General features: G+C 51.8%; 1 protein-coding gene and 1 pseudogene across 4 annotated transcripts; one reads left to right on the top strand and one right to left on the bottom strand.

Moving 5' to 3' along the window:
* Window positions 1-3,309: 3,309 nt before the first annotated feature.
* Window positions 3,310-21,857, top strand: PTPRN (protein tyrosine phosphatase receptor type N). 4 transcript variants are annotated; one of them, XM_044241659.1, is made up of 23 exons: window positions 3,310-3,315; window positions 5,124-5,174; window positions 5,410-5,523; window positions 8,370-8,466; window positions 9,342-9,603; window positions 9,689-10,043; window positions 10,480-10,614; window positions 11,199-11,233; window positions 11,894-12,168; window positions 12,383-12,469; window positions 12,887-12,966; window positions 13,113-13,177; window positions 13,979-14,197; window positions 14,623-14,823; window positions 14,930-15,077; window positions 15,239-15,312; window positions 15,549-15,626; window positions 15,712-15,831; window positions 16,767-16,933; window positions 19,901-19,954; window positions 20,643-20,707; window positions 20,905-20,978; window positions 21,214-21,857. In XM_044241659.1, the coding sequence occupies exons 3-23, from the start codon at window positions 5,514-5,516 to the stop codon at window positions 21,283-21,285; spliced, it is 2,673 nt and encodes an 890-aa protein (XP_044097594.1). In that variant the 5' UTR covers window positions 3,310-3,315; window positions 5,124-5,174; window positions 5,410-5,513; the 3' UTR covers window positions 21,286-21,857. The 4 variants fall into 4 exon arrangements, with proteins under 4 accessions (XP_044097594.1, XP_044097593.1, XP_044097591.1 ...); XM_044241658.1 differs by lacking the exon at window positions 3,310-3,315 and adding an exon at window positions 3,534-3,657 and having other exon boundaries at window positions 10,483-10,614; XM_044241656.1 differs by lacking the exon at window positions 3,310-3,315 and adding an exon at window positions 3,543-3,657.
* Window positions 13,601-13,704, bottom strand: LOC122903748 (annotated as a pseudogene).
* Window positions 21,858-22,746: the final 889 nt, after the last annotated feature.

Genomic DNA, 22,746 nt, shown 5'->3' with positions numbered 1-22,746 from the left:
CGTTGACTGGCTTATGGTTGGATTTGGCCAATAGAAGGTATTGGCAAGACGTCAGAGTCCAAAAAGGGAGAGAATTCAGGGTATGCATTCCTCTGGCTCCCTCCCTGACAGGTTGTGAGTTGACAAAGGTCTATATTTCTTTACTTGTCCATACATTTATAAATAATTCTATAGTTAAACTAGATTGAGGATACCATGGTTTCTGGCTGATTTCAAGGCATCAGACTGTGTACATGTGAAGAGAAAATTAGTAAACTGGACTGTAGTTCAAAAGAAAATGTCCAAAATTAAGTACAGAGAGACAGAAGAATGGACAATACAAAAGATAAGGTAGAACCATAAAAGATACCACATGACCGTCCAATATACATTTACTTGGAGTTCCAGAAAGAAGGGAACAGTAAAATGGGTTTGAATCAATATTTGAGGAGATAATGTCTGAGAATGCTTCAAAAATGATGAAAGACATCAAGCTATGTATTCAAGAAGCTCTTTGAATTTCAAGGAGAATAAAAGTAAAGAAATGTCTCTCTAATCACAGTCTAGTAAAGCTGTCGACAATCAAAGACAGGTTACCTACAAAAGAGTAACAATTATACTGACAGATGATTTCTCAAAAAGAGAAAGAGAAAGGAGGGGAGGGGATCAAAAGCAGATACCCCGAGACCTCAACTTTATTACTAGGATCTACTCTCTATTTGACTTTACCCTATTTTCTCTCCCAGCAGGCTAACCGGCATAGGCCACTTCAGTGAGCTCTCTCTTCTTCTGGATTCTTGTTAGGTTAGGACAATGGGAATACCTAGGAGAGAGCAGAGGGAGGGAACCAGGAGAATGAGAACAGGGTGTGTTTTTCTTCCCATCTTCCTCCCTTTAAGGTTGTTACAGGCTGTCTGCTCCCCGTGGTACCCATGAGCAACAGCGAACATGTACAATGGTACACATAGTCACACTACTCATGATAAACCATGAATAAACCATGGGATAATCTGAAATCTACATATCTTTACTATTCTTTACAGTTTCATAACCTAACCATGCATCCCTAGGTTATAAAATTGTAAAGAAAAGCAAAGAAATATGGTAAAAAAAAAAGAAGAAGAAGAAGAAAAGAATAATGGTCAGCTTTGTGGGGGAGGGGTGCCTGATGTCTCAGTCAGTTAAGCAACTGCTTTTGGCTCAGGTCCTGATCCCAAGGTCCGCAGACGGAGCTGGAAGAGCAGAGAGCATGCTTCAGCCTGCTTTTGCTTGCTGCTCCTCCTTTTTGTGCTCTCTCTCTCCCTCTGTCAAATAAATAAGTAAAATCTTTTTTAAAAAAATGGTTGCCTTTGGGAAGAGGTAATGACTGTGGGACATAATAAGGTTTCTAGGGTCTAGACATGTTCTATTTCTTGACCTGGATTACATGGGTGTTCACTTTGTGATAAATTATTGAGCTACTCATTTTTGTTCTATGCAAATTTATTTCACGATTTACAAAGCTTTTAAAATGAAAATAAATGAGTGAAGTGATAAAGATGACAGGAGGGGGACGCCTGGGCAGCTCAGTTGGCTGAGTGTCCAACTCTTGGTTTCAGCTCAGGTCATGATCTCAGGGTCCTGGATTCAGGCCTCATATTGGATTCGTGCTTAGTGGGGTGTCTGCTTGAGGATTCTCTCCCTCTCCTTCTCCTTCCACCTCTGCGCTCTCTCTCTCTCTCCATCTCTCTCTAAAATAAATAAATATTTTTTTAAATGGCAGGAGAAATTGTGGAAGAAAAGAATTTCCTGAAGTATATTTTATTATATAGTTTTGATTTTTGAAAAATGTAAATATTTTACATATTCAAAAAAATAAAATTATATATAAAAAAACTAAAGTTGAGAACAAACTGAAACAAATTGGAAAAACTAACCTGGGGGGCCTGGGTGGCTCAGTGGGTTAAAGCCTCTTCCTTTGGCTCAGGTGGTGATCCCAGGGTCCTGGGATTAAGTCCAGCATCAGACTCTCTGCTCTGCAGGGAGCCTGCTTCCTCTTCTCTCTCTGCCTGCCTCGCTGCCTACTTGTGATCTCTGTCAAATAAATAAATAAAATCTTAAAAAAAAAAAGAAAAGAAAAGCTAACCTGGTCTATTCAACAAGATAATGCCAAAAATGTGGGGGGTGTCTATGTTAATTTAAAGAGAATTAAAAAACATAACCACATGCAATGGTGGTCTTTGACTCCTTTTTTTTTTTTACTCCTATTCTGAACAAAACAGATGGAAAAAGACATTTTTGGAAACAATTTGAGAATTTGGATATGAACTGAGCATTAAATGATATTAGAGAGTTATTGTAAATTTTGTTAGCTGTCATAACAGCATTTGGATTATGTAGGAAAATAGCCTTACTTCTTGGAGATGCATATTGAAACATTTATAAGGGAAATATGATGTCTATAATTGACTTTTTAAAAGAAGCAGATTTCACAAAATAGCAATAACTGTTAAGTCTAGATGATGAGTATATGAGTATTTACTATGCACCCTATCTTTTCTTGTATTTTGAAAATTTTTAAATGAAAAATAAGAGAATAAAGTGATCAAATTTGAGCTTCAGAAAGCTCACTCCTTAGCTTATTGGGTGTGAAGAGTAAAAGCAAAAGATTGTTAGATGATTACAGTACTATTTGCAATGAAAGAGCTCAGTGGTTTAGATAAAGTAGAGAATAAGGAGGAAAGAAGAAATAGACAGATGGGAGATCCATTTTGCAGGTAGAAACCATAAGATGTAGATAGGCTTGAGGTGGAAGAGGTTAAAAGAAAAGAGAGTCAAGGCTAATAATGAAAGCGAATCTCTGTCATGTGTTGAGTATGCGCCAGTGCAGTCATTGTTGTAAGTGAGCCAGATGAGTTTAACTCGTGGAATCCTCACAACCACCTTGTGAGGTAGGAATTATTAGCACATCTATTTTACAGATTAGGAATTTGGGCGCAGAGAGGTTAAGCAATTTGCCCAAAGTTATACTCCTAGTAGGTGGCATTGCTAGAGCTGGAATCCAGGCACACACGCAAAACCATCCCCGCTGTTAAGGATGATACCGGTACCATCAAGTGAGATGCGTAACAGTACCTATTCTGCTCACTTTTAAGCTCATCCTAGGGCTTACACCAGCCTACTCACATTTATTTCCTGGCCCCCACCCAACTGTAGCCCTTTTCTCCAACCTTGGGATTGGGTGATAGAGGTGGTAGTCCTTGGGGAGAAGCATATGTCAAAAGGGGGTGGGGCCAAGTGGGAATTCTAGCGAAGCGCCTACTATTTGGTGGAGAACAGCTGCGGGTTGGCACCTCCGTAAGCCAGAGCTCTTACGCCACGTATGACGCAAATAAGCGTAAGACCCGGGGGTGGAGATGCCGTCACCACCAGCCCAGGGTTGGCCGAGCTGCCGCGAGAGGGGCGTATAGACCCCGCCTCGTAGGTGGGTGGGGAGTGGCAGGCCCCGCCTCGGCCCCTGTGGCTGGCTTCGGCCAGCGTCGCTGCGGTCGTGGCAGGGGAGCTAGCGCGCGGAGCCCGGAAAGATGCGGCGCCCGCGGCGGCCCGGGGGTCCCGGGGGATCCGGGGGTCTCCGGGTGCTCCTCTGCCTCCTGCTGCTGAGCAGCCGCCCGGGAGGCTGCAGCGCCATTAGTGCCCACGGTCAGGAGGAAATGAGGGGGGTGGGGTTGGGGGGGGTGGAGTGTGGTGCTGGGAGCAAAACTCGGTGGGGGGGTGGGGAGGGGTGTCATGAAGGTAGCAAGCTCAGGTAAAATATGTGTCTGGAGTAGGGTAGGGGCTAGCACTGGTTGGTGAGGAAGATGAGAGGGCGTCTGAGAGGAAAGGGGCGTAGGCCTGGAGGTGGGGCTGGGAATACGGGGGCGGGACCTAAGAGAAGCAGGCTCAGGGCAAGATTGCGGGTTTGGGAGGAAGAATGGGGGTGCATATGGACAGAAGGGCTTAGAGACTGGCTACAAGGCCACGGGAGAAGTCGCGCTGAGGCGCCAAAGAAGTGGTGACGCGCTGAGGGAATGGGGGTGGGAGGGAGGGGTAGGAAGAGAGAGCCCTGATGTCCGGGCAGGAGGAGTTGGGGACACGAGCATGGGGGTCCCAGTTCCCAGGAGAGGATCAGGCCGAAGGAGGGGCCAGGGTTTCTCTTGAAGCTTTGAAAGGCAGATTACTGCTATCAGATCGCCAGTAAGAGGAGGAAGGCTCGGGGAGGCGGCAAAAGAGGGTGAAGAGAAAAGGGTCCTTTCCTCTCCCCCTCCCCACAGCCAGGCCTGTGCTGACTCACATCAGAGCGGACAGAGACAGTCAGCGCTGACTCATGGGCCGGGGGAGGGTGGGGTGGTGGGGCGCGTGGGGGAAGGGGCACAGCCTCATCATCTGACACCCTCCTTTCCCACCTGGGTTGGAAGCCAATGCAAGGTACTTCCTGTGGCGCTGTGGGATGGTAGGGTGGTAAATGAAGTCTGGAACGGCGGAGGGTTCAGGTCTTGTGGAGACTCCTGAGGTCTTATGGAGGTCTTATGGGGACTCCTTCCCTCCCCATAACTGCTTCCAGGCTAGGTAGCCCTCGGCGGTGCCAGATTCAGAGTTCAGCACCGCGGACAGCGCTGGCGGCTTGGGGGGCCGCTGACTGTAGGGACAGTGTGGGGAGCCTTGCTTTAGAGACACCTCAGCCGTACCCCTTTCCCACATGGAAGGAAGGTGTGTTAGGGTTTCCATCTTTTTGAGCCCTAGCTCATCATAGTTAAAATGCTTTTGGAGATTTGGGGAGAAAAGTCCCGTTTTCCTCAGAATTTGGCCCCAAATTCCCCCCTATAGTAATTCTATGAGAGTAGGAGTATTTGATTCTCCACCACTCCCTACACCTGCAAGCCTTCTCCCCATCACTCAGTTAAGCAAACTGAGGCTTTCAAGGAAAAGATCCAGACTCTCAGATCCTGTGCTTCCTTCTCTTAAGCATTCTAGGCTTCTTCCCTACTTACCTCCCCTCCCCCAGCTGAAAGCCTTTCTTAGGATGAAAGAATGGACCCCATCTGTTTCCCCCTTCCCCAGCATGTCCATCCTCTGACCATTCTGTGTGGGGGGGGTGTCTGAGCCTCTGCTCCCTTTTCCCTCTACAGGCTGTCTGTTTGACCGCAGACTCTGCTCTCACCTTGAAGTCTGTATTCAGGGTGAGTGAGGCCTGGGCATAAGATTTACCAGACAGGGGACACAGTAAGAAAGAAGTGCATGGTAGGCCTGGAAGGGGGAAGGAGTACCAGTCTTGGGGAAAAGAGGGAATGGCCTGAAGGAGCAGAGTCCTCTGAAGCCAAGAGAGGAGATGGAGAGAGTGATGCCAATTTGCAACCTGGACTTTGGAAAACCTCTTGTCCAAGCCTCCTGCTGACACTACTTTTGTGCTCTTAGATGGCTTGTTTGGACAGTGCCAGGTGGGAGTGGGGCAGGCCCGGCCCCTTTTGCAAGTCACCTCCCCAGTTCTTCAGCGCTTACAAAGTGTGCTCCGACAGCTCATGTCCCAAGGTGAGGTCTAGCACTGAAGGGAAGACACGGGGGCTTTGTTAGATAAGGGTGGGGAAGTGAGGAGCCACCTGACTCAAGAATTTCTCTTTATGAAACATTCTTATCACACCTACTTCTAGAACCTTACCTTCCCAGACCTTGCTGGAGAAGGGGGAAAGACAGGAGTGGGGGTAGAGCCAGAGAGAGGGGCTGTTCACACTTAGACTCTTTGGAGGAGTCTAGAGGGGGCCTCCACAGAAGGAGCCACTGGAAGAGGCCAGCATCCATCTCCTCAGAACTGACCCACTCCATGGAACTGAGTGCTCCAAAACCATGAATTCTGGAGTCCTCAGCCAGGAGAACCCCCCACTCATCAAATTCACTCATTCAACAACTATTTATTTAGTATTTACTACATGGCAAGCTTAGTTTTAGGTGCTTGGGATGTATCAGGGAATAAAACAGACAAAGATCTCCGTCTACTGGGACTTACATTTTGGGGCATAAGGGGAATACAATATATAAATTAGAAATTATATAGTATGTTATAAAGTGATAAGTGTCATAAAAAAAACTAATATTACAGCATGATAAAGGGGCAGATATTGTGGGGTAGAAAGCTTCAGTATCAAATTTAGTGGTCAAGGTAAACCTTATTGAGACTATGAAATTTGAACAAAGACATCAAAAGTGGAAGTGTTTTCCAGAAGTTTATCTGGGGGCAATGTTTCAACCTGATCAAAGAGCTAGAACAAAAACCTGTACTAAAGCAGGAGCATGAGTTTGAGGAATACCATGGAGAACATCTTTATGGTCTGGCTGTAGAGGAGTGACAGAGAGGAAAAATGGAAGATGCAGTCACATGGGTGTTGGGGGAAGGGATGAAGATCAATGCAGGGACTTATAACAGAATGTATGGATGGATGTTGTCTTTACTCTGAGTAAAAGAAGAACCTAGGACAAGATTTTGAGCATAGAGGTGCATAATCATGCTTGTTCCTGTCGATGATATAAAGAAGTGAGTCAAGGGCAGAAGCAGGGAGATTGTTAAAAGCCACCGCAATAACTCATGTGAGAGATGAACATGGTATGGGTCAGGTGGTTGCAGAGAGGTGGAAAGGAATGACAGAATTCTGCATATATTTTAAAAGTAGTGTAACTTCATGAAATACTGGACAGTGCTGTGAAAGAAAGGGAAGTGTCAAGGATGACACCAGGTTTTATTGCCTGAATAACTGGGTTAATGAAGATGTCATTAGCTTTGCAAAAGGACCAACCTGGGGAAGGGAGTGTTCAGTTTTGAATATACTAAATTTAAGATGTTCATTCAAATAGAGTGGGAAGTTGAAAGTATGAGATTCTATTTTGAAAGAGAGATGGAGGATTCTGGAGTAGAGATAGGAATTTGGAATTTTTTGGCATATTAATGGCAGTTAAACCCATGAGGTAGATGAGATAACCAAATGTTTTAGTGTATTCAAAGAAGAAGTCTAGAGAATTATAATAGTAAGAGGACCAGGACAAAGAGAGGAACCAACAAGGGAGACTGAGAAGGGGGAGCCACAGAGGTAGGAGGAAAAACAAGAATGTTTGGTGTCCTAGAAGCCAAGTGGAAGTGTATTGCAGAGGAAGGGGTGATCAACAGTGTCAAATAATGATGGTGAGTGAAGTAAGATGAGATTGGCAAATTGGCCACTGGCTTTAGATAAGCAGAAGTCACTGGTGATTTGGATGAAAATCGTTTTGGTAGAATAGGTGGGAATAAAATCCTGAATAGAGTAGGTGAAGAGGGAAGGAGAGGAAAAGAACTGGATAACAGCCAGCAGAGGTAACTTCAAGGAGTCTTGCTGCAAAGAAAAGGAAAGAAATGGTGTGATCACTGGAGAGGAATGTGGGGTCATGCAGTAACTTTTTAAGATGAAAAGAATTCCATCATGTTTGTATGCGAAAGGGAATAATTCAGTAGAGAACAGAAGAAAATGATCATGTAGGAAATAGGGAGAAATTGCAGAGATGTTCTTTAGCAGGTAGTAAGGGGTGAAATCCAGTGCTCAGGTGGAGGAATTGGCCTTGGATAGGATGAGTTCTCTAATGTCCAGAGGCAACAAGGCAGGTGTGGATGCTAGTCAGTCTTAGGATATGAGTTAGGAGCGGTACAGACTGTTAACTCAGAAGCAGGAAAGAAGGAATGGAGGTGGAGAGTGGGAGATTATGTCTTAAGAATAGGTAACTCATCTTTGCTGAGAGTGGTTTCATGAAAGGAAAGAGTCATAGATGGCAGATGGTGGTGGAGGTGATGAATGTTTAAAATGTGTATAGCGCTTTAGGAGTTTGTAAGCACTTTCATTTCTCTGATCGTACTTGATCTTCACAATAACCCCCACGAACTATGTAATTATTCCCACTTTACAAAGAAAAGTAAGGTTCAAGATCAACAAAAAGAAGTGATGATGATGATGATGATGATAACAGCTCTTTAAAGTTCACCATGTGACAGGTACTATTCTTACCATGTTACATTGGGTCACTTGTCACAGTCTTAGGAGGTATAAACCCCCATTTTACAGATGAGAGAATTGAGGTTCAGACAGGGTTAGCAATTTGCCCAAAGTTGCACAATGAGTAAACCGCAGAAGATTCAAACATAGTCTCACTGGCAGCAGTCTGACTCCAAAATTTGTACCTGAGTGTGGGAAGGGGACAGCTCAGATCACCCACCAGGTCTCTGGACCACCTCCACTGCCCCTCTGCTCTGCCAAACTCAATGCACTACAGGCTAGGGAGTGCGGTTTTGGTTTCCACTGGTCCCTGTTACTGGGCTCTCAGACTCTCCTGAGCCAACCTCACCCTATCCTGTCTCCTGACAGGATTGTCCTGGCACGATGATCTGACCCAGTATGTGATCTCCCAGGAGATGGAACGCATACCCAGGCTTCATCCCCCAGAGCCCCGCCCAAGGGACAGGTAGGCATCCTTTTTCAACAGCTCTAATGTGGCAAGGCTGGTGGGTCTGTGGTCTTGTCCTGACCGACAGAGGGAAGAGGAAGGGAAGTGGGCACCAAGGTCAGGAGCCTCAGGCATGGGTTTAAGAGGTTCAAGAGTGGTCATCTGACACGTTCACGTGCTCAGTATGAGCTGAGCTCACCCCCCAGGGATCCAGCAAAATGGGGAAAAAAGTTTTGAAAAACTTGGACATTTTCATAATCTAAAAGAAACATCAAAAAAGTTAGTATGAGACAAATGAGAATTTTGTCATACGGAAAATGTTTAATGTTCCCTTTCATTACTATGTGGAAGTGTATGTGCAGAGACCATCGTCTTTCTGCAGCTGGGGCCTCTGAAGGCATTGTTCAGACCCTGCAAGCAGGGGAAAGTCAACGAGGGCCATGGGGCTCCGATGATGATAGTAGGATGAAAAAAGAGAGTACAGTAGGACAGTAGGGGGATGGTACTGAATGTTTGAACTGAGTGTTTGAATGCACACTTAGAGAGCCAGGTGTGGGGGGCAAACTGCAGCCCCAGTTTATCTGTAGAGGCACGTGGCTGCCTTTCCCTGCACCCATTCTTTCCTCCATTCCTCGTCTCACACAACCCAAACCTCCCCCGCTGTGTTTCAGGGACCTGCGCATGCTTCCCAGGGAGGCAAGCCTGTGACCCTCTGGCCCTTCCCCATGCTACTCTCTCTTCCCCTGAGGCTAGCTCATTTTGTAAGAGGTCACGTTTACTCTAAAGTTTACTCTAAACCGCTGAGCCTGTCTGGTCCTCTGCTTCCTGTAGGCTCTGTATGCCCTTGCTCCACACAACCAACACACACACATACACTTTGCTTTCTTCTCCAGATCTGGCTTGGTGCCCAGGAGACCTGGTCCTGCCGGGGAGCTGCTCTTGCAGGGCATCCCTACTGGCTCTACCCCTGCAGCCCAGCACCGACTTCCTCAACCTCCAGGGGGTGGGGGTGGAGCTGGGGTGGGCTCTCCTCTCTCCCCCCTGCAGGCTGAGCTGCTGCCCCCTCTTTTGGAGCACCTGCTACTGCCCCCGCAGGCCCCGCACCCTGCTCTGAGTTATGAACCTGCCCTGCTGCAGCCCTACCTGTTCCATCAGGTGAGCCTTAAACACTGGCCTCACCCCAAAACCTGTCCCCAAGCCCTGATATGTGATTTTACCTGGATCTCTGATTCCCCCACAGTTTGGCTCCCGCGATGGCTCCCGGGGCTCAGAGGGCTCGCCAGGGATGGTCAGTGTTGGCCCCCTGCCCAAGGCCGAACCGTCTACCCTCTTCAGCAGAACTGCCTCCAAGGACCTCTTTGGGGCTCACTCTGACCACTCCTATGGGGACCCTCCGGGGCCTTCGCCTGGTCAACTCTTCCAGGACTCAGGGCTTCTCTACCTGGCCCAGGAGCTGCCAGTGCCCAGTAGGGCCAGGGCACCAAGGCTGCCAGAGCAAGGGGGCAGCAGCCGGGCAAAGGACTCCTCAGAGGGCTACGAGGAGGAAGGGCTAGAAGGTCGCAGGGAGAAACCTTCTTCTCCAGCAGAGCAGCCAGGTAACAGACTTCTCGGCATCTGTTCCCTTCCTGTGGGGGCTGCATTCGGGGGCTCCTTCCCAACGACCCACACATTTGTTAATTTGTCCTTAAAGTCATTATATATGTAACTAATATCCCTACTGACAACCTGATCTATGCCGGGCACTAGGTAGGCAGTGGGGATACTGTGGGGCATGGAGATGGCATAACTCTTCTTCAGCTGGAGAGTCAAGATGTTCATGGTGGGCCTGAAGTTTGGTCTTGGCCCTAAGAATGCCTTTCCCCTAAGTGTGGATGAGGGCTGGAAGGTGGAGGGCATCAGTCTCCTAGGGTTTGAGAAGAAACTCTTAAGGGTGCCAGTACCCTCCCCCAACCAAATGCCTCCCACGAGTTCATCTTGCCACTGCCACCTCACTGCCACCGTCTCGCCATAAGCTCTGTGTCTGGCTCCCAGCAGACGTGACTCTCCAGAGACTGGCAGCTGTGCTGGCGGGCTATGGGGTGGAGCTGCGTCAGCAGACCCCTGAGCAGCTCTCCACCCTCTCAACCCTGTTGCAGCTGCTGCCCAAGGGCGCAGGACGAAACCTGGGTGAGTGTCCAGGCACAGAGACTTGCAACCACCAGCTCCATGATGGCCTCTTGCCCTATGTCTCAAGAGAGCAGCCTAGAGGGCCAGGTCAGGGGCAGAGAAGAGAGTTCCTTTGAGACCTGAGCACAGGGTCATTGCCTGCCAAGGGCAGGAAGCAAGGGACTGGGGTGGTGAGCTGAGTTAGAGTGGGAAAGAACTGGAGGATGGGAGTAATGGAAGAAGCAGCCAGCAGGGGGTATGAGCAGCAATTAGGAGGCACCAGGGAAGCCTCGAAGGAAGTGGCCAATGCCAAGAGAAGCCAGTAATTGATGGGGGAGGGGTGGGGGGTGCTGAACAACGAATAATTTTGACAAGTGTGGCCAATAACTCCAGAAAGAGCTGAGGAAACAATCATAAGGTAGAAGCAAACAGGCATGAGACCACGCTTAGGATGAGACCAAAGACAGGACTGGGTCACTGACTGAGGGCAAAGAGGCCACAGCAAGTGCAACAGGCTCAGGGCCGCTGGCTCTTTCTCCTACCTGTGTTGTGGGGACCTTCGCCTTGGCCCTTTGCCCAGAGTCTTGTTTTTCCTGTCTCTACAGGAGGGGTTGTGAATGTTGGAGCCGATATCAAGAAAGTGAGTTTGGGCACCCCCCTGACCCTCAGTGCCCCTAGCAGCAAACCCCCCTTGTCAGAATCTAAACCTCAGCCTTGGGACCCAGCTCTGTATCTTCCAACCCTCCTCATTGGCCCAGAGACCACATGTCCTTCCCTTAAGCTCTCACCTCAAGCTGATGGCAGAGCGGGGTCTAGAAGCTGGAATTCTCAATTTGCTGCTTTTTCTCACTACAGTCATTTCAGATCCTGCTCTGAGGATCCTTAGGTGAAGAGGGGAGTTGCACGCAGGCTCCTGACCCTCCCTGTAGCCCGAAGAACTCTATCTTTTCCACACGTGTGACTTCTGAGATTTTTGTGGCTAAACAGAAGTCTAAAAATCATTGCCTGCCTTCATCTCTCCTAACACCACCTCCCCTCACTCCAGAGGGTCTCCCTACTCCAGCTCCATCCTGTGGATCATTACTGACCATGTTGCACTCATTTAATCCTTTATGCATTCATTCATTCATCCATCCAGCTGACTCACTTTTCTGGGTAACCTCTATGTGCCCAGTGCTGCCTTGGGCCCTGGGGATTAGAAAGAAACAAGTCCCAAGGTCCTCTTTAGGGACCTCAGACTCCCATCCCCCCACCCCCTATACTATCCAGAGACCACATCTCTATCCTCTCTTCTAAACAGACAACAGAGGAGCAGGTGCAGGGTGAAAACACAGTGGAGCCTCCACCCCCCACGCCCTCCCTGCCTGAATACCCCACTGCCAGCCCCACTTCCAATAAAGCCCAGCAGGTGCTGAGCTCTGGATCCTCCGAGTCCCCCAAAGCTGCTACCCAACTTGCCACACCTGTCCTGCTGGAGAAGAAAAGTCCCCTGGGCCAGAGCCAGCCCCCAGCAGCAAGGCAGCCGTCAGCTCAGCCATCAGCAGAGGAGTATGGCTACATTGTCACTGACCAGAAGTAAGGGTTTCAGCCTGGGGAAGCCTTCCAGCCCCGCCCCCCCCCGAGGAGGGTATGTTATATGGCAGGCCTGCCTGGCAAGAAGCAGAGAGCAGAAATCCAGATGTGAAGTGGACAGGGGGTGGGCTTCTCTGCACCCCTGGAGGTAGCTTGTTTCAAGAAAGTGGCCAAGAGGATCCCTACTTGCCTTCCTCTCCCTTCTCCCCACCTTCAGGCCCCTGAGTCTGGCTGCAGGAGTGAAGCTGCTGGAGATCCTCGCTGAACATGTGCACGTGTCCTCGGGCAGCTTCATCAATATCAGGTGGGGCTGGTATCTAGCTGGGGCAGAAAGGATCTAGAAGGTGCCTTGAGGGGAGAGGTGGCTGGAGGGGCTTGGGGGAAGGAAGGGAAGACAAAGTCTCGGGTAAGTGGCCACGGTGGGGTCCCAGCTGTATTGAAGTTGCCCCCCACAATACACACACCTTGTGTGTGCGGCAGCAGGACGAGGAGCGCCTGCTCGGGCCCCATGGTCACACACACACACACACACATACACACATACACACACACACACACAGAGGATGCTGGCCTCATCCAGCATTCCTCTCCAATATTCCTGTAAGGCATCTCTGTTTGGCCTCGGCTTCATCCTCTCATGGGGAGAGGGCCAGAGCTGGCCTCTCTGTTACAGTCTGGGGTCTGTGATGGGAGAGGCAGTAATGTAGCTCCTGTTTGGCAGTGTGGTGGGACCGGCCCTCACCTTCCGCATCCGACACAATGAACAGAACCTGTCTTTGGCCGATGTGACCCATCAAGCTGGTAAATACTGCCCGGTCCCAGCCCCAGCGTTAGTAGGACATACCCAGGCCTGTGGCTGATGCCCCCCTTGAAATATTCCCAACACACACGGGCCCTATGGAGACCACCCGGAGCTGGAGAGAGTCTGACCCACATCTTCCCTGCAGGGCTGGTGAAGTCGGAACTGGAAGCACAGACAGGGCTCCAGATCTTGCAGACAGGAGTGGGACAGGTATGATCTAACTGAAGAATCAGCTGAAACCCCAGAGGGCTGCCATTGCCCACAAGAGATGGGGGCAAACTTGTTAGGAAAACCAGAGCTGAAACCTCTCCTACTTGGTGGGCCCACCAGCTTTACCAAAGCCGCCCTCCCCTTGCAGTTCTTTTTCTGGCCAGCAGATGGCCCCAGTGGCTGCTGCTCCTCCGCCCCTTAGGCTTCCTCCTCCCTCTCCTTGCCCTTCCTCCTCCTCCCCCTCCTCTACAAGGGCACGGCCCTTCCATAGGAAGGCCTCCAGCTTGGAAACAACACCTGAGGTGTCCATAGCCTTCTGGAACAAAGTTTCTAAATTCCAAGGGAAAACCCAGTGCAGTAAGGACATTAAACTCAATATGTATTTCTATTCTGCAACCCTATTGCCTCACATTCTACTATGCCGTTCCTTGGGACTCTCCAAACTTCTCTACATTCATTTTTTCAATTAGCAATAATTGCGCCTCGGATAAACCTCATTGGCTACGATACTGCCACTGCACAAAGCTTCTACATTTATTTTTTAAATGCAAAAACTCCTGGTGGGGGTCATCCACTAAGTTTCAGGCAGTGCTGTGTGGTTCAGTTGTCCGATGGGGCTTGAGAAGGAGGGTCTTGGGTCTAAATGAGCACTTCTGCCTGAGCCACCATGCCCTTGCCCTATCAGCCTTGCCCTTGGAGGTACCCTAGCAGGGATTGCGGCCCCGGGGTGGGGGGCAGGGGTTGAGGAACAGCTCCTAAATACCCCCTGCCACTGCCTTGATTCTAGTCTTGCTCCCACAGAGGGAGGAGGCAGCTGCTGTCCTTCCCCGACCAGCCCGCAGCACATCTCCCATGCGCTCTGTGCTGCTCACTCTGGTGGCCCTGGCAGGCGTGGCCGGGCTGCTGGTGGCTCTGGCAGTGGCCTTGTTTGTGCGGCAGCATGCACGGCAGCGGGACAAGGAGCGCCTGGCAGCCCTGGGGCCCGAGGGGGCCCATGGTGACACCACCTTCGAGTACCAGGTGTGTGGCCCGAAAGCTTGTGGATAAGAGGGAGTAGAAGGGGATTGGGAGTCTGGGTCTCACACAGGGTGAGGGTGGGGTGTTGGATGGAGGTTGGGCACCCATCCCTGGGAGTAGCCTAGCTGGGGCTACAGAAACCCAAGCTGCAGTGTTGTGGGGACATCTTGAATGGGTGGGAATTGGGAGCAGATGCTTCCTAAGGTTCTTCCTGGGGCCACACTTCTGGGATCCCATTCCCATCTCTGAGCTTGTCAGAGGCACCCCACAAACAGAACAGCCTGGAAAAGAATGAGGGCCCTGGCAGCAGAGCCTCCCCCTCTCTCCCCGAGGGGTTTCATACAGAATCAGTCAGGGAGGAGCCTGGAATGGAACCCAGGACGCTGCTGAAAGGGTTTTGGGGGACCCGCCTGATCTTTCTTCTGCAGGACTTGTGCCGCCAGCACATGGCCACAAAGTCCCTGTTCAGCAGGGCAGAGGGTCCCCCGGAGCCTTCTCGGGTGAGCAGCGTGTCCTCCCAGTTTAGTGACGCGGCCCAGGCCAGCCCCAGCTCCCACAGCAGCACACCGTCCTGGTGCGAGGAGCCCGCCCAGGCCAACATGGACATCTCCACGGGACACATGATTCTGGTCAGGACGGGCCTGGGGCCCCGGGCCCAGGGTGGGTGAAGGGCCGGGATGCTGGAAGAGGCTGGCCTGGGGGTGTGGGCCAAGGCAGGCTGCGGTATCCCTGCAGGCGTACATGGAGGACCACCTGCGGAACCGGGACCGCCTGGCCAAGGAGTGGCAGGCCCTGTGCGCCTACCAGGCAGAGCCCAACACCTGTGCCGCGGCCCAGGGGGAGGGCAACGTCAAAAAGAACCGCCACCCTGACTTTCTGCCCTGTGAGTGAGTCCTGCTGGTCAGCTTGGCCCAGCCCTCTCTCTGCAGGGAGCTCTGGAGGGCTTGGGGGAAGGGCCAGGCTCCGGGCTCCGGCCAAGTGGCAGGGGTACCAGGACCCCAGTAACTGGAGGGGCACCTGAGATGGGATGTGGGGTCTGTGCAGATGATCACGCACGCATCAAGCTGAAGGTGGAGAGCAGCCCTTCTCGGAGTGATTACATCAATGCCAGCCCCATTGTAAGTGGCCCTAGCTCCAGCCCCCTCCTCCGCCCCATTTTTATCCTGCCTGGAAACTCCATTTCCTCATGGTCACTGTCCATGCCACCTGATGTCCTGGAATCATGGGGCCTGATATCCCAGCATGGAAATGGGGATTTTTCAAGCTCTCCCAGATCCTGACCCACTCCCTTTGACCAAGCCTCTCCATAGCAGCATTTCCCATTCTGGCTCATGACGTGTCTCCTCTGCCCCAGATTGAGCACGACCCTCGGATGCCAGCCTACATAGCCACCCAGGGCCCGCTGTCCCATACCATCGCAGACTTCTGGCAGGTGAGTTCTTGGAAGGAGGGCTTCTCCAGGAACCAGTGGTCCTTGAGGGGAGCTGGAAAGATTAGAGTGGAATCTCTGTCCCTAGATGGTGTGGGAGAGTGGCTGCACCGTCATTGTCATGCTGACCCCGCTGGTGGAGGATGGTGTCAAGCAGTGTGACCGCTACTGGCCAGATGAGGGGTCCTCCCTCTACCACGTATATGAGGTCAGCAAAACCCCATGGCAGGGGGACGAGGGAATGGAGAGAGTGGATGGTGAACCGTTCATACATGTATGAATTGTATATGCATATATGCACATGTGCACACACATGTACATGTACTATATGTTTACATGTGTGTGTCCAGCCAGGGCCAGGAAGCATCTGTAGGGACCTATCATGAAAGGTACAGAAATAAAACTATAAAACAATCAAAACCGAAGTAAGAAGCTGGGAGCCAAGAGTGTATGAGATGGGGAAGAGAAGTAAAACCAAAGACCAACATTAAATCGAGCCTCACTTAGTGCTGAGTTTCCAAAGCCAGGAAAGAAAGAACCACCAGTCACAAATAGAATAGAAACAAACTTTTTCATTAGGAGAGAAGATAGGTATTAGGGGAGGGGGTACTGGGAAGAGGCAGAGCCGAGGAAAGAGGAACAGATTCCTGCTACATGGAAGGTGACCCCCTGTAAAGCAGGAGACACTAAGAGACAACAAGCTTCTCCTCACCAAGGGAGCACCGAATAGCGAGTAGTAGTTTTACATCATCCGATGAGCACCAGCAGTCTTTTTTTTTTTAAAGCTGTTTTTAAAAATTGATGTTGCTCATGGTTAAAGAAAAACAATGAATAAAAATATAGAATCTCATCCAGGTTGATGGTGTGTGTAGCACAGACACTGTGTTAGGCTCAGTGAGGAAGAGGAAAGAGGAACTCTGGCCTCAAGACGCCCACAGAGGCTGTGTCCGGGTGGAAAAGCCACTCGTTGTCCGGAGCAGCCAATAAGTGACGCAGACAACTGGGGATCCTGGGGAAAGCTGGGGCAGTAGCAGCGGGCGGTTGGGTAAGCTTCCAGGAGGATGGAGAGTTTGAGCCGGCCCCGGAGGCTGGGAGGATCTAGAGAGGCGCTGCCGTCCTCAGACCCGGCCGGCTCCTCGGCAGGTGAACCTGGTGTCCGAGCACATCTGGTGCGAGGACTTCCTGGTGCGCAGCTTCTACCTGAAGAACGTGCAGACCCAGGAGACGCGCACGCTCACGCAGTTCCACTTCCTCAGCTGGCCGGCAGAGGGCACTCCGGCGTCCACCAGGCCGCTGCTGGACTTCCGCAGGTGAGGGAGGGAGCGCGGGGAGAGTGCGGCGCGTGAGCGGGGGCCCGGGAGCTGGGCGTACCCCTCTACCCCAAGACCACTCTTCCTGGGGGCCCCGGTCTTGTGAGGCGGGCGCTCCAGGCTGACCTGGAGCCTCCGCCTCTGACCTCCAGCCGCCCCCTTCCAGACCCCGCAAGCCCGGACGGATGCTCTGGCTGGCTGCGCGCATCCCTCCACCCCTGCGCTCCCGCTCCCGCGCTGCTCTCGCTCCGCTGTTCTGCCTGCTGAGTCCCCCTCGCCCTTTTCTCTCCCTGCCTCCCCGTTTCTGGCTCCTCCATTACCCCCGCCCCCAAGAAGGGCTCACCTGAGTTCAAGCTCCCTTCTCGCCTGCTCTCCCTCTCCTGGGTCCCGGCTCCCGTCTCTCCTGTTCGTCGCCTCCAGGGCCGCTCTTGCGATCTCCAGCATATTCTGTGTGTCTGCTGTCCCCTCATCTCCCTCCCTCCTGCCCATCTGTCCTTTCTCCCTCGCTGTTTCTTTGCCTCTGTTATTTCTCCCCCGGCCTTCTTTCCTTCCTTTCCCTCTCTCTCCCCTTCCCCTGCCTCCCCCCTCATCTCTTTGTCTCTCCCATTGTCTCTGAGTCTGTTTTCTATCCATTTCTCCTGTCCTGCATCTCTCCGCTGTTCTGTCCCCTCTCTCCCTGCCTTCTCCACCTCCCTGCCCTCTCTCTGTCTTTCCCTCCCTCTGTCTGTCTCCCCACTCTGTCCTTCTGTCCTTCCCCTCTCCTCTGTCTCTCTCTCCCTCTCACGGCTGCCAGTGTCATTTTTGTGATCTGCAGCTAGTGTTCTCTCTCCAGTTGCATAGTCACAAAAGTGATCATTGGAAGGCGTGGCCGCTGCATGGACAGGACAATCTAATCAGGACTTGTGGGCCCTGGGCCCCCCCCCCAAGTCTGCTGGGAGAGCTGGTGGGTGGGGGGACTCTGAGGAGACAAACACTATCCAAGACAGTTGGGAGGATCTCAGGATTACTAGGGACTCAGTAGAGCAGGTGGTGGCTGGGACAGGAAGCTAACTAGGGGCCTTTCCCTGTTCTGACAACAGAACACCCACCAGGCCAGTCCTCCGGCATCCCCAGTCTTCCCCCTCGCCCACACTGCAGCCTCCTCCTGTTTCTCTGCCTCTTGCCAGGCTGGCCTGAGGTCTCCAGGTGCTGGACAGAGAGCAGAGGAGCAGAGCTGGGGGGAGAAGCTGGGGATAGTTTCTTTTCTTTTCTCTTTTTTTTTTCTTTTTCTTTTCTCTATTCTTTCCTTTTTTCAAGTTTATTTAAGTGATCTCTACAACCAACCTGGGGCTCAAACTGAGGACCCCAAGATCGCATGCTTTTTCTGCTGAGCCAGCCAGGCGCCCCAGCTGGGGATAGTGTCTGAGCCTCTGGATGATGGTTTCTCACTGGGCTCCCTGGAGCCTGAGCCCCAGGGTCCTCAAAAACAATGCCAGGGGTCATAGAGTTATTTCTTGCTTTCCACGTTTAAAAAATCCTTATAGAATTAGTGCATGGACCATTTTTAAGACTGCACAGGTAAGCTAAAAGATTACGTTTCTTTGCTTTAGGCCAGAATGGTGTAAACACAGTTGGCAGCAGACACCCAGAACAAATTAACTGCTGCTTAATAAATATGGTTTGTTGGAGGTCTACACAGAGGGAAGGCAAACTCATTTTTTTTAAGTGCTAAAAAGTGACTCTGAACAAGTTGCTTGATTTCTGTTTTTCTTACCTGTGAAATGGGGATGATGACCCATACTTCAGGGGTTGTTACAAGAGTCAGTGGGATGAAGTCTGTAAAATCTTGTTTAAGTGCCTGGCGCATAGGAAAGGCTCAATGAATTCTAGATATGATTCACTGTCATTATTATTAGATGATTGGGAGCTACTGCAGATACTTCTGTTCAACCCCAGCTCTCTAACACATGAGCCAACTTGCTAGAAAACCATGTGGACACCTGTAAAATCATTCAGAGTCACCTGGCCCTTGCAAGTCTGGGGGAGTCTCAATGGTAGATCATTAAATTCCAAGCTTCCCCTGAAACAATCTAATAACTCTTCAGGTGGTCCTCCCTGGTCCTGGCCCACTGGGGGGGTATCAGGATTCTGCAGGTAATTCTCAAAGGAGGAAAGTCATAAGGGACAAGAGCAGGTTAGACTAGGCCACTGAGGAAGGGAGAACTCCTCTGCTTCCTGCTGAGAGGGCAGCTGTCAGTGTAACAGAAAAGAGTCTGAGGTCCAAGTGGACCCCAAGTCTAAATATGACCCAACCACAGAACACCTGTGCTGGGATGAGGCTGATTCAGGGAGACAGACAGCTGAATAACATTCAGAGCAGAAGATTGTCTTCCCTTTGTGAAAGGAATTTTGTGCCTAGGGCTACCTGACCTCATTGCTAGCGAGGACCACCAGGAGCCTGAGTGGGGAGGGGAATAGCCTGGGCAGTTGTAAAGGAGGGCAGAGAGGCAAAGCAGGAATGTGATGAGATTGACACCCTTGAAGTCACCAGAAAGCCTATTCTCCCTGGACTTTTAGCAGAGGTGGCTATTAACATTATGTAGTATCATTAATAGTACTACCATTTACTGAGCACCTAAGGTATGTCAAACCTCACACTTAATTCTTTACATGGATTATCTCATGCAATCATGGTGAGAACCCTAAGAAGAGGGTTACTATTATTATACCCTCATTTTACAGACAAGAAAACTGAGGCTCAATGAGGCCAAGTCTGTTGTTCCCAGGTGCGTCCCTTGGGCATCAAGCTCATTAAGTGACAAGGCAAGCCCAGGGCCACCCACATCATCCTGGTTCTTTGCCTCCTGCCCTGACTCATTTCTCCAGCTCTCTTCCCTCCTCTGCCCTGGGCACATGGGGAGAACAAGAAGAAAAAGCAGCCCCCAGGTGTGTGCTGGTGCCCCCCCTCACACCCACTTCTTGTTGCAGGAAAGTGAACAAGTGCTACCGGGGCCGCTCCTGCCCCATCATTGTGCACTGCAGGTGCGTGCGGATGGACGGGGGCAGGGGTGGGGGTGGGGTCACAGGGCACAGGACAGCCCAGGCCAGAGGGTCCTGAGGTGGGGCATTCCTGATTGCCACCCCTCTCTCTGGTCCTCCTCCCTGGGCACATCTCCCATGCATGCTGCCTGCCTGGCCCCTTGATGCTGGCCAACAATAGCCCATGGGCCAAGTTCAACATGCCATCTGTTTTTCTTTTTTGGTTTTTGTTTTTTTTAACAGCCCATGAGCTAAGAATGGTGTTCACATTTTTAAATGGTTGAAGAAAAGTAAAAAAGAATGTGTGACAGAGACTCTCTCTATGTTGCACACAAAGTTGAGGATATTTACCCTCTGACCATTTACACCAAAAGATTGCTGAACAAAAGCCTGCCCAGAGGCTGGAAAGGACCATTCTTATCCCGCCTCTGCCCCAGCTGATTTCACCTTAAGACTGAGCCAGAGCTCTCCTTTTAGGCTGGCCCACTACCCAAGTGACACCCCATGGCTCACAGGCCCCCCACTCAAGGCCCAATTCCCAGGAGCCCCCGGGGCTCTGACTGATGCCTCCTCAACCATGCCTACTGGCCCCACCAGTGTCTTCCCCACCCCAAGGAGCCTCCCTGTCTCTTCTACCCCTCCCCCTTTCTGCTGGGTCCTGAGCGGAGCCTGTCATCCTCTCCTGTTTCAGCGATGGTGCAGGAAGGACTGGCACTTACATCCTTATTGACATGGTACTGAACCGCATGGCAAAAGGTGAGGACCTTCCCCACAGCGCCCGCAGCCCTGCCCCCGATGAGCCATCCCAGCACCCAGGCTCCTGGGAGCTCCTGGAGGGACCAGTTATCACACCCCCAGGCTCTGCCCAGTCCTCCAAGCCTCCCAACCCAGGGCGCTCCAGGCTTTCTGGGTCCTGTCCTCTGGGCAAACCCTGTGCCCTCTCCAATCTCCAGGAGTAAAGGAGATTGACATCGCTGCCACCCTGGAGCACGTTCGTGACCAACGGCCTGGCCTTGTCCGCTCGAAGGTGACTGTTCCTCCCCGCACTGACCTGAGCTGCCAGCCTCACCCAGGGAGACTGGCAACAGCCTGCCTCCCCCACCTGCCCCCACCTGCCCCAGGAGGACTCCCCCTCGCCCAAGTGACCTCCCTGGCTCCCCTGCCCAAAAGCCCCCCCTTCCCCACAATCCTCTCCTCCCGCCACAGGGCAAGAGCAGAGGTCAGTCCTCTCCATGACCATTCTCTCCCCTGCCCTTCGCCAGGACCAGTTTGAATTTGCTCTGACAGCTGTGGCGGAGGAGGTGAATGCCATCCTCAAGGCCCTGCCCCAGTGAGACCCCTGGGGCCCCTCAGTGGGCAGACCAGCCTCTGCTCCCTCTTTGCCTGTGTGAGCATCTCTCTGTGTACCCCCTCCTTTCCCCCAACCCCACTGCCTGGGTCCCTCTTGGGCATGGCCAGTTGTAAAGCAGGGGATGTGGGAAGGGGCAAACCTACCCAGCCTCTCACCTGTCAGAGGCCCCAGGAAGTCCCATGGGAGGCAGGGGCTTGGGGGAGGTGGTTGCTGGCAGCCAGCCAGGAGCAGAGGAAAGTCCTCCACCCAGAGCCTTCTCCTGCCCGAGTTCCCCAGCCCCCCAGCTCCCGTTCTTCTGAGAGCTCCCAGGATGTCCTTATGGACCGCCCCGGTGGAGGGCCCGCCCTCCTTGCTTGCCCATCCCCCGCTGCCTGCTGCCCTGCCTCTGTGGCCCACGCTCTGGCCCCTGCCCTCCCTGCCTCCCTAGGGCCTCCTCCCCTGCCCTCCTGCCACGTGCCACTCCACTCTCCCCCTCTGGCACAAGAGAACATTTCTAGAAAAATCTACTTTTGTATCAATGTGAATAAAGTTAGTGTGTCGTGTGTGCAGCTGCAACCCGGACTCCTACACTTTTGTGTCATCTCTGCTTCCAGACTCCATCTCTTTGTGCCCTTCAGCCCCAGGATAATGAACCTCATGCAGGCCAAGCACCTGGCACACCACAAGCAAAACTAGCCAGACTCCGGTAGCAGCCTATACACCAGGCCTGTGAGACATCACAACAGGCATCCATCCACCTGGGGGCAGGGGCACTTCCTCCCCCTCTCCCAGCCCTCCTCCTCGTAGGGTCCCATGTCCTCCTCATGTGCATGTCAGGAGGCATCCTCGGACAAAGGTGGTGGACACAGAAATTAGGCAAAAAGAGACGTGGGCCTGGAGCAACATGGGAATTAGGAACACTTAACCTTGCCAAGGCTGTCCCTTCATGTAAACAACAGGGGGTTACTGCCACCTGCCTGGCACAGGGAGCAAACGGACCTCGGAGCAGACCACAGGACCCCCTACACCTCACCTGTGTTCTGCTGAGGCTCAGATCCAATGTTTGACATCTCAAAGACCAAGAGTGGGCAAAACAGCCATTTTACAAATTTCCAGCAGATTCTTTCTTTCAAGATAGAGACTTGAAGTTCCTCTTCAAGGAACTTCTTGCTGGTTCCTTGCTTTGAGAAAAGTACAATACAGGCCCTCTGGCTGTTGAACATGAAGCGAGGCAACTATCCTGGAATGGAAGAGAGAGTCACGAGGGAGCCACCTCACTCTGCTTGACAGTGGAAAGTTGTTTGTCCCGTGAAGGGCATCTCTGAAGGTGTCTGGAGAGAAGGGAGGAGGAGGTCCCTGGCGTTTTCCCGTCTGGGTCCTGACAAGTCTGGGGCCTGGACCCTGGGTGGGGCGGACTTGGACGGCTCCACCTGGGAGAGGCAGGCCTCTGAGACTGGCCACTGGC

The sequence above is a fragment of the Neovison vison genome, chromosome 3, assembly GCF_020171115.1.
Source record: "Neovison vison isolate M4711 chromosome 3, ASM_NN_V1, whole genome shotgun sequence".
Classification (NCBI taxonomy): Eukaryota; Metazoa; Chordata; class Mammalia; order Carnivora; family Mustelidae; genus Neogale; species Neogale vison.
The sequence above is the reverse complement of the archived record's forward strand: the minus strand, read 5'-3'. Positions and strand labels throughout refer to the sequence as shown.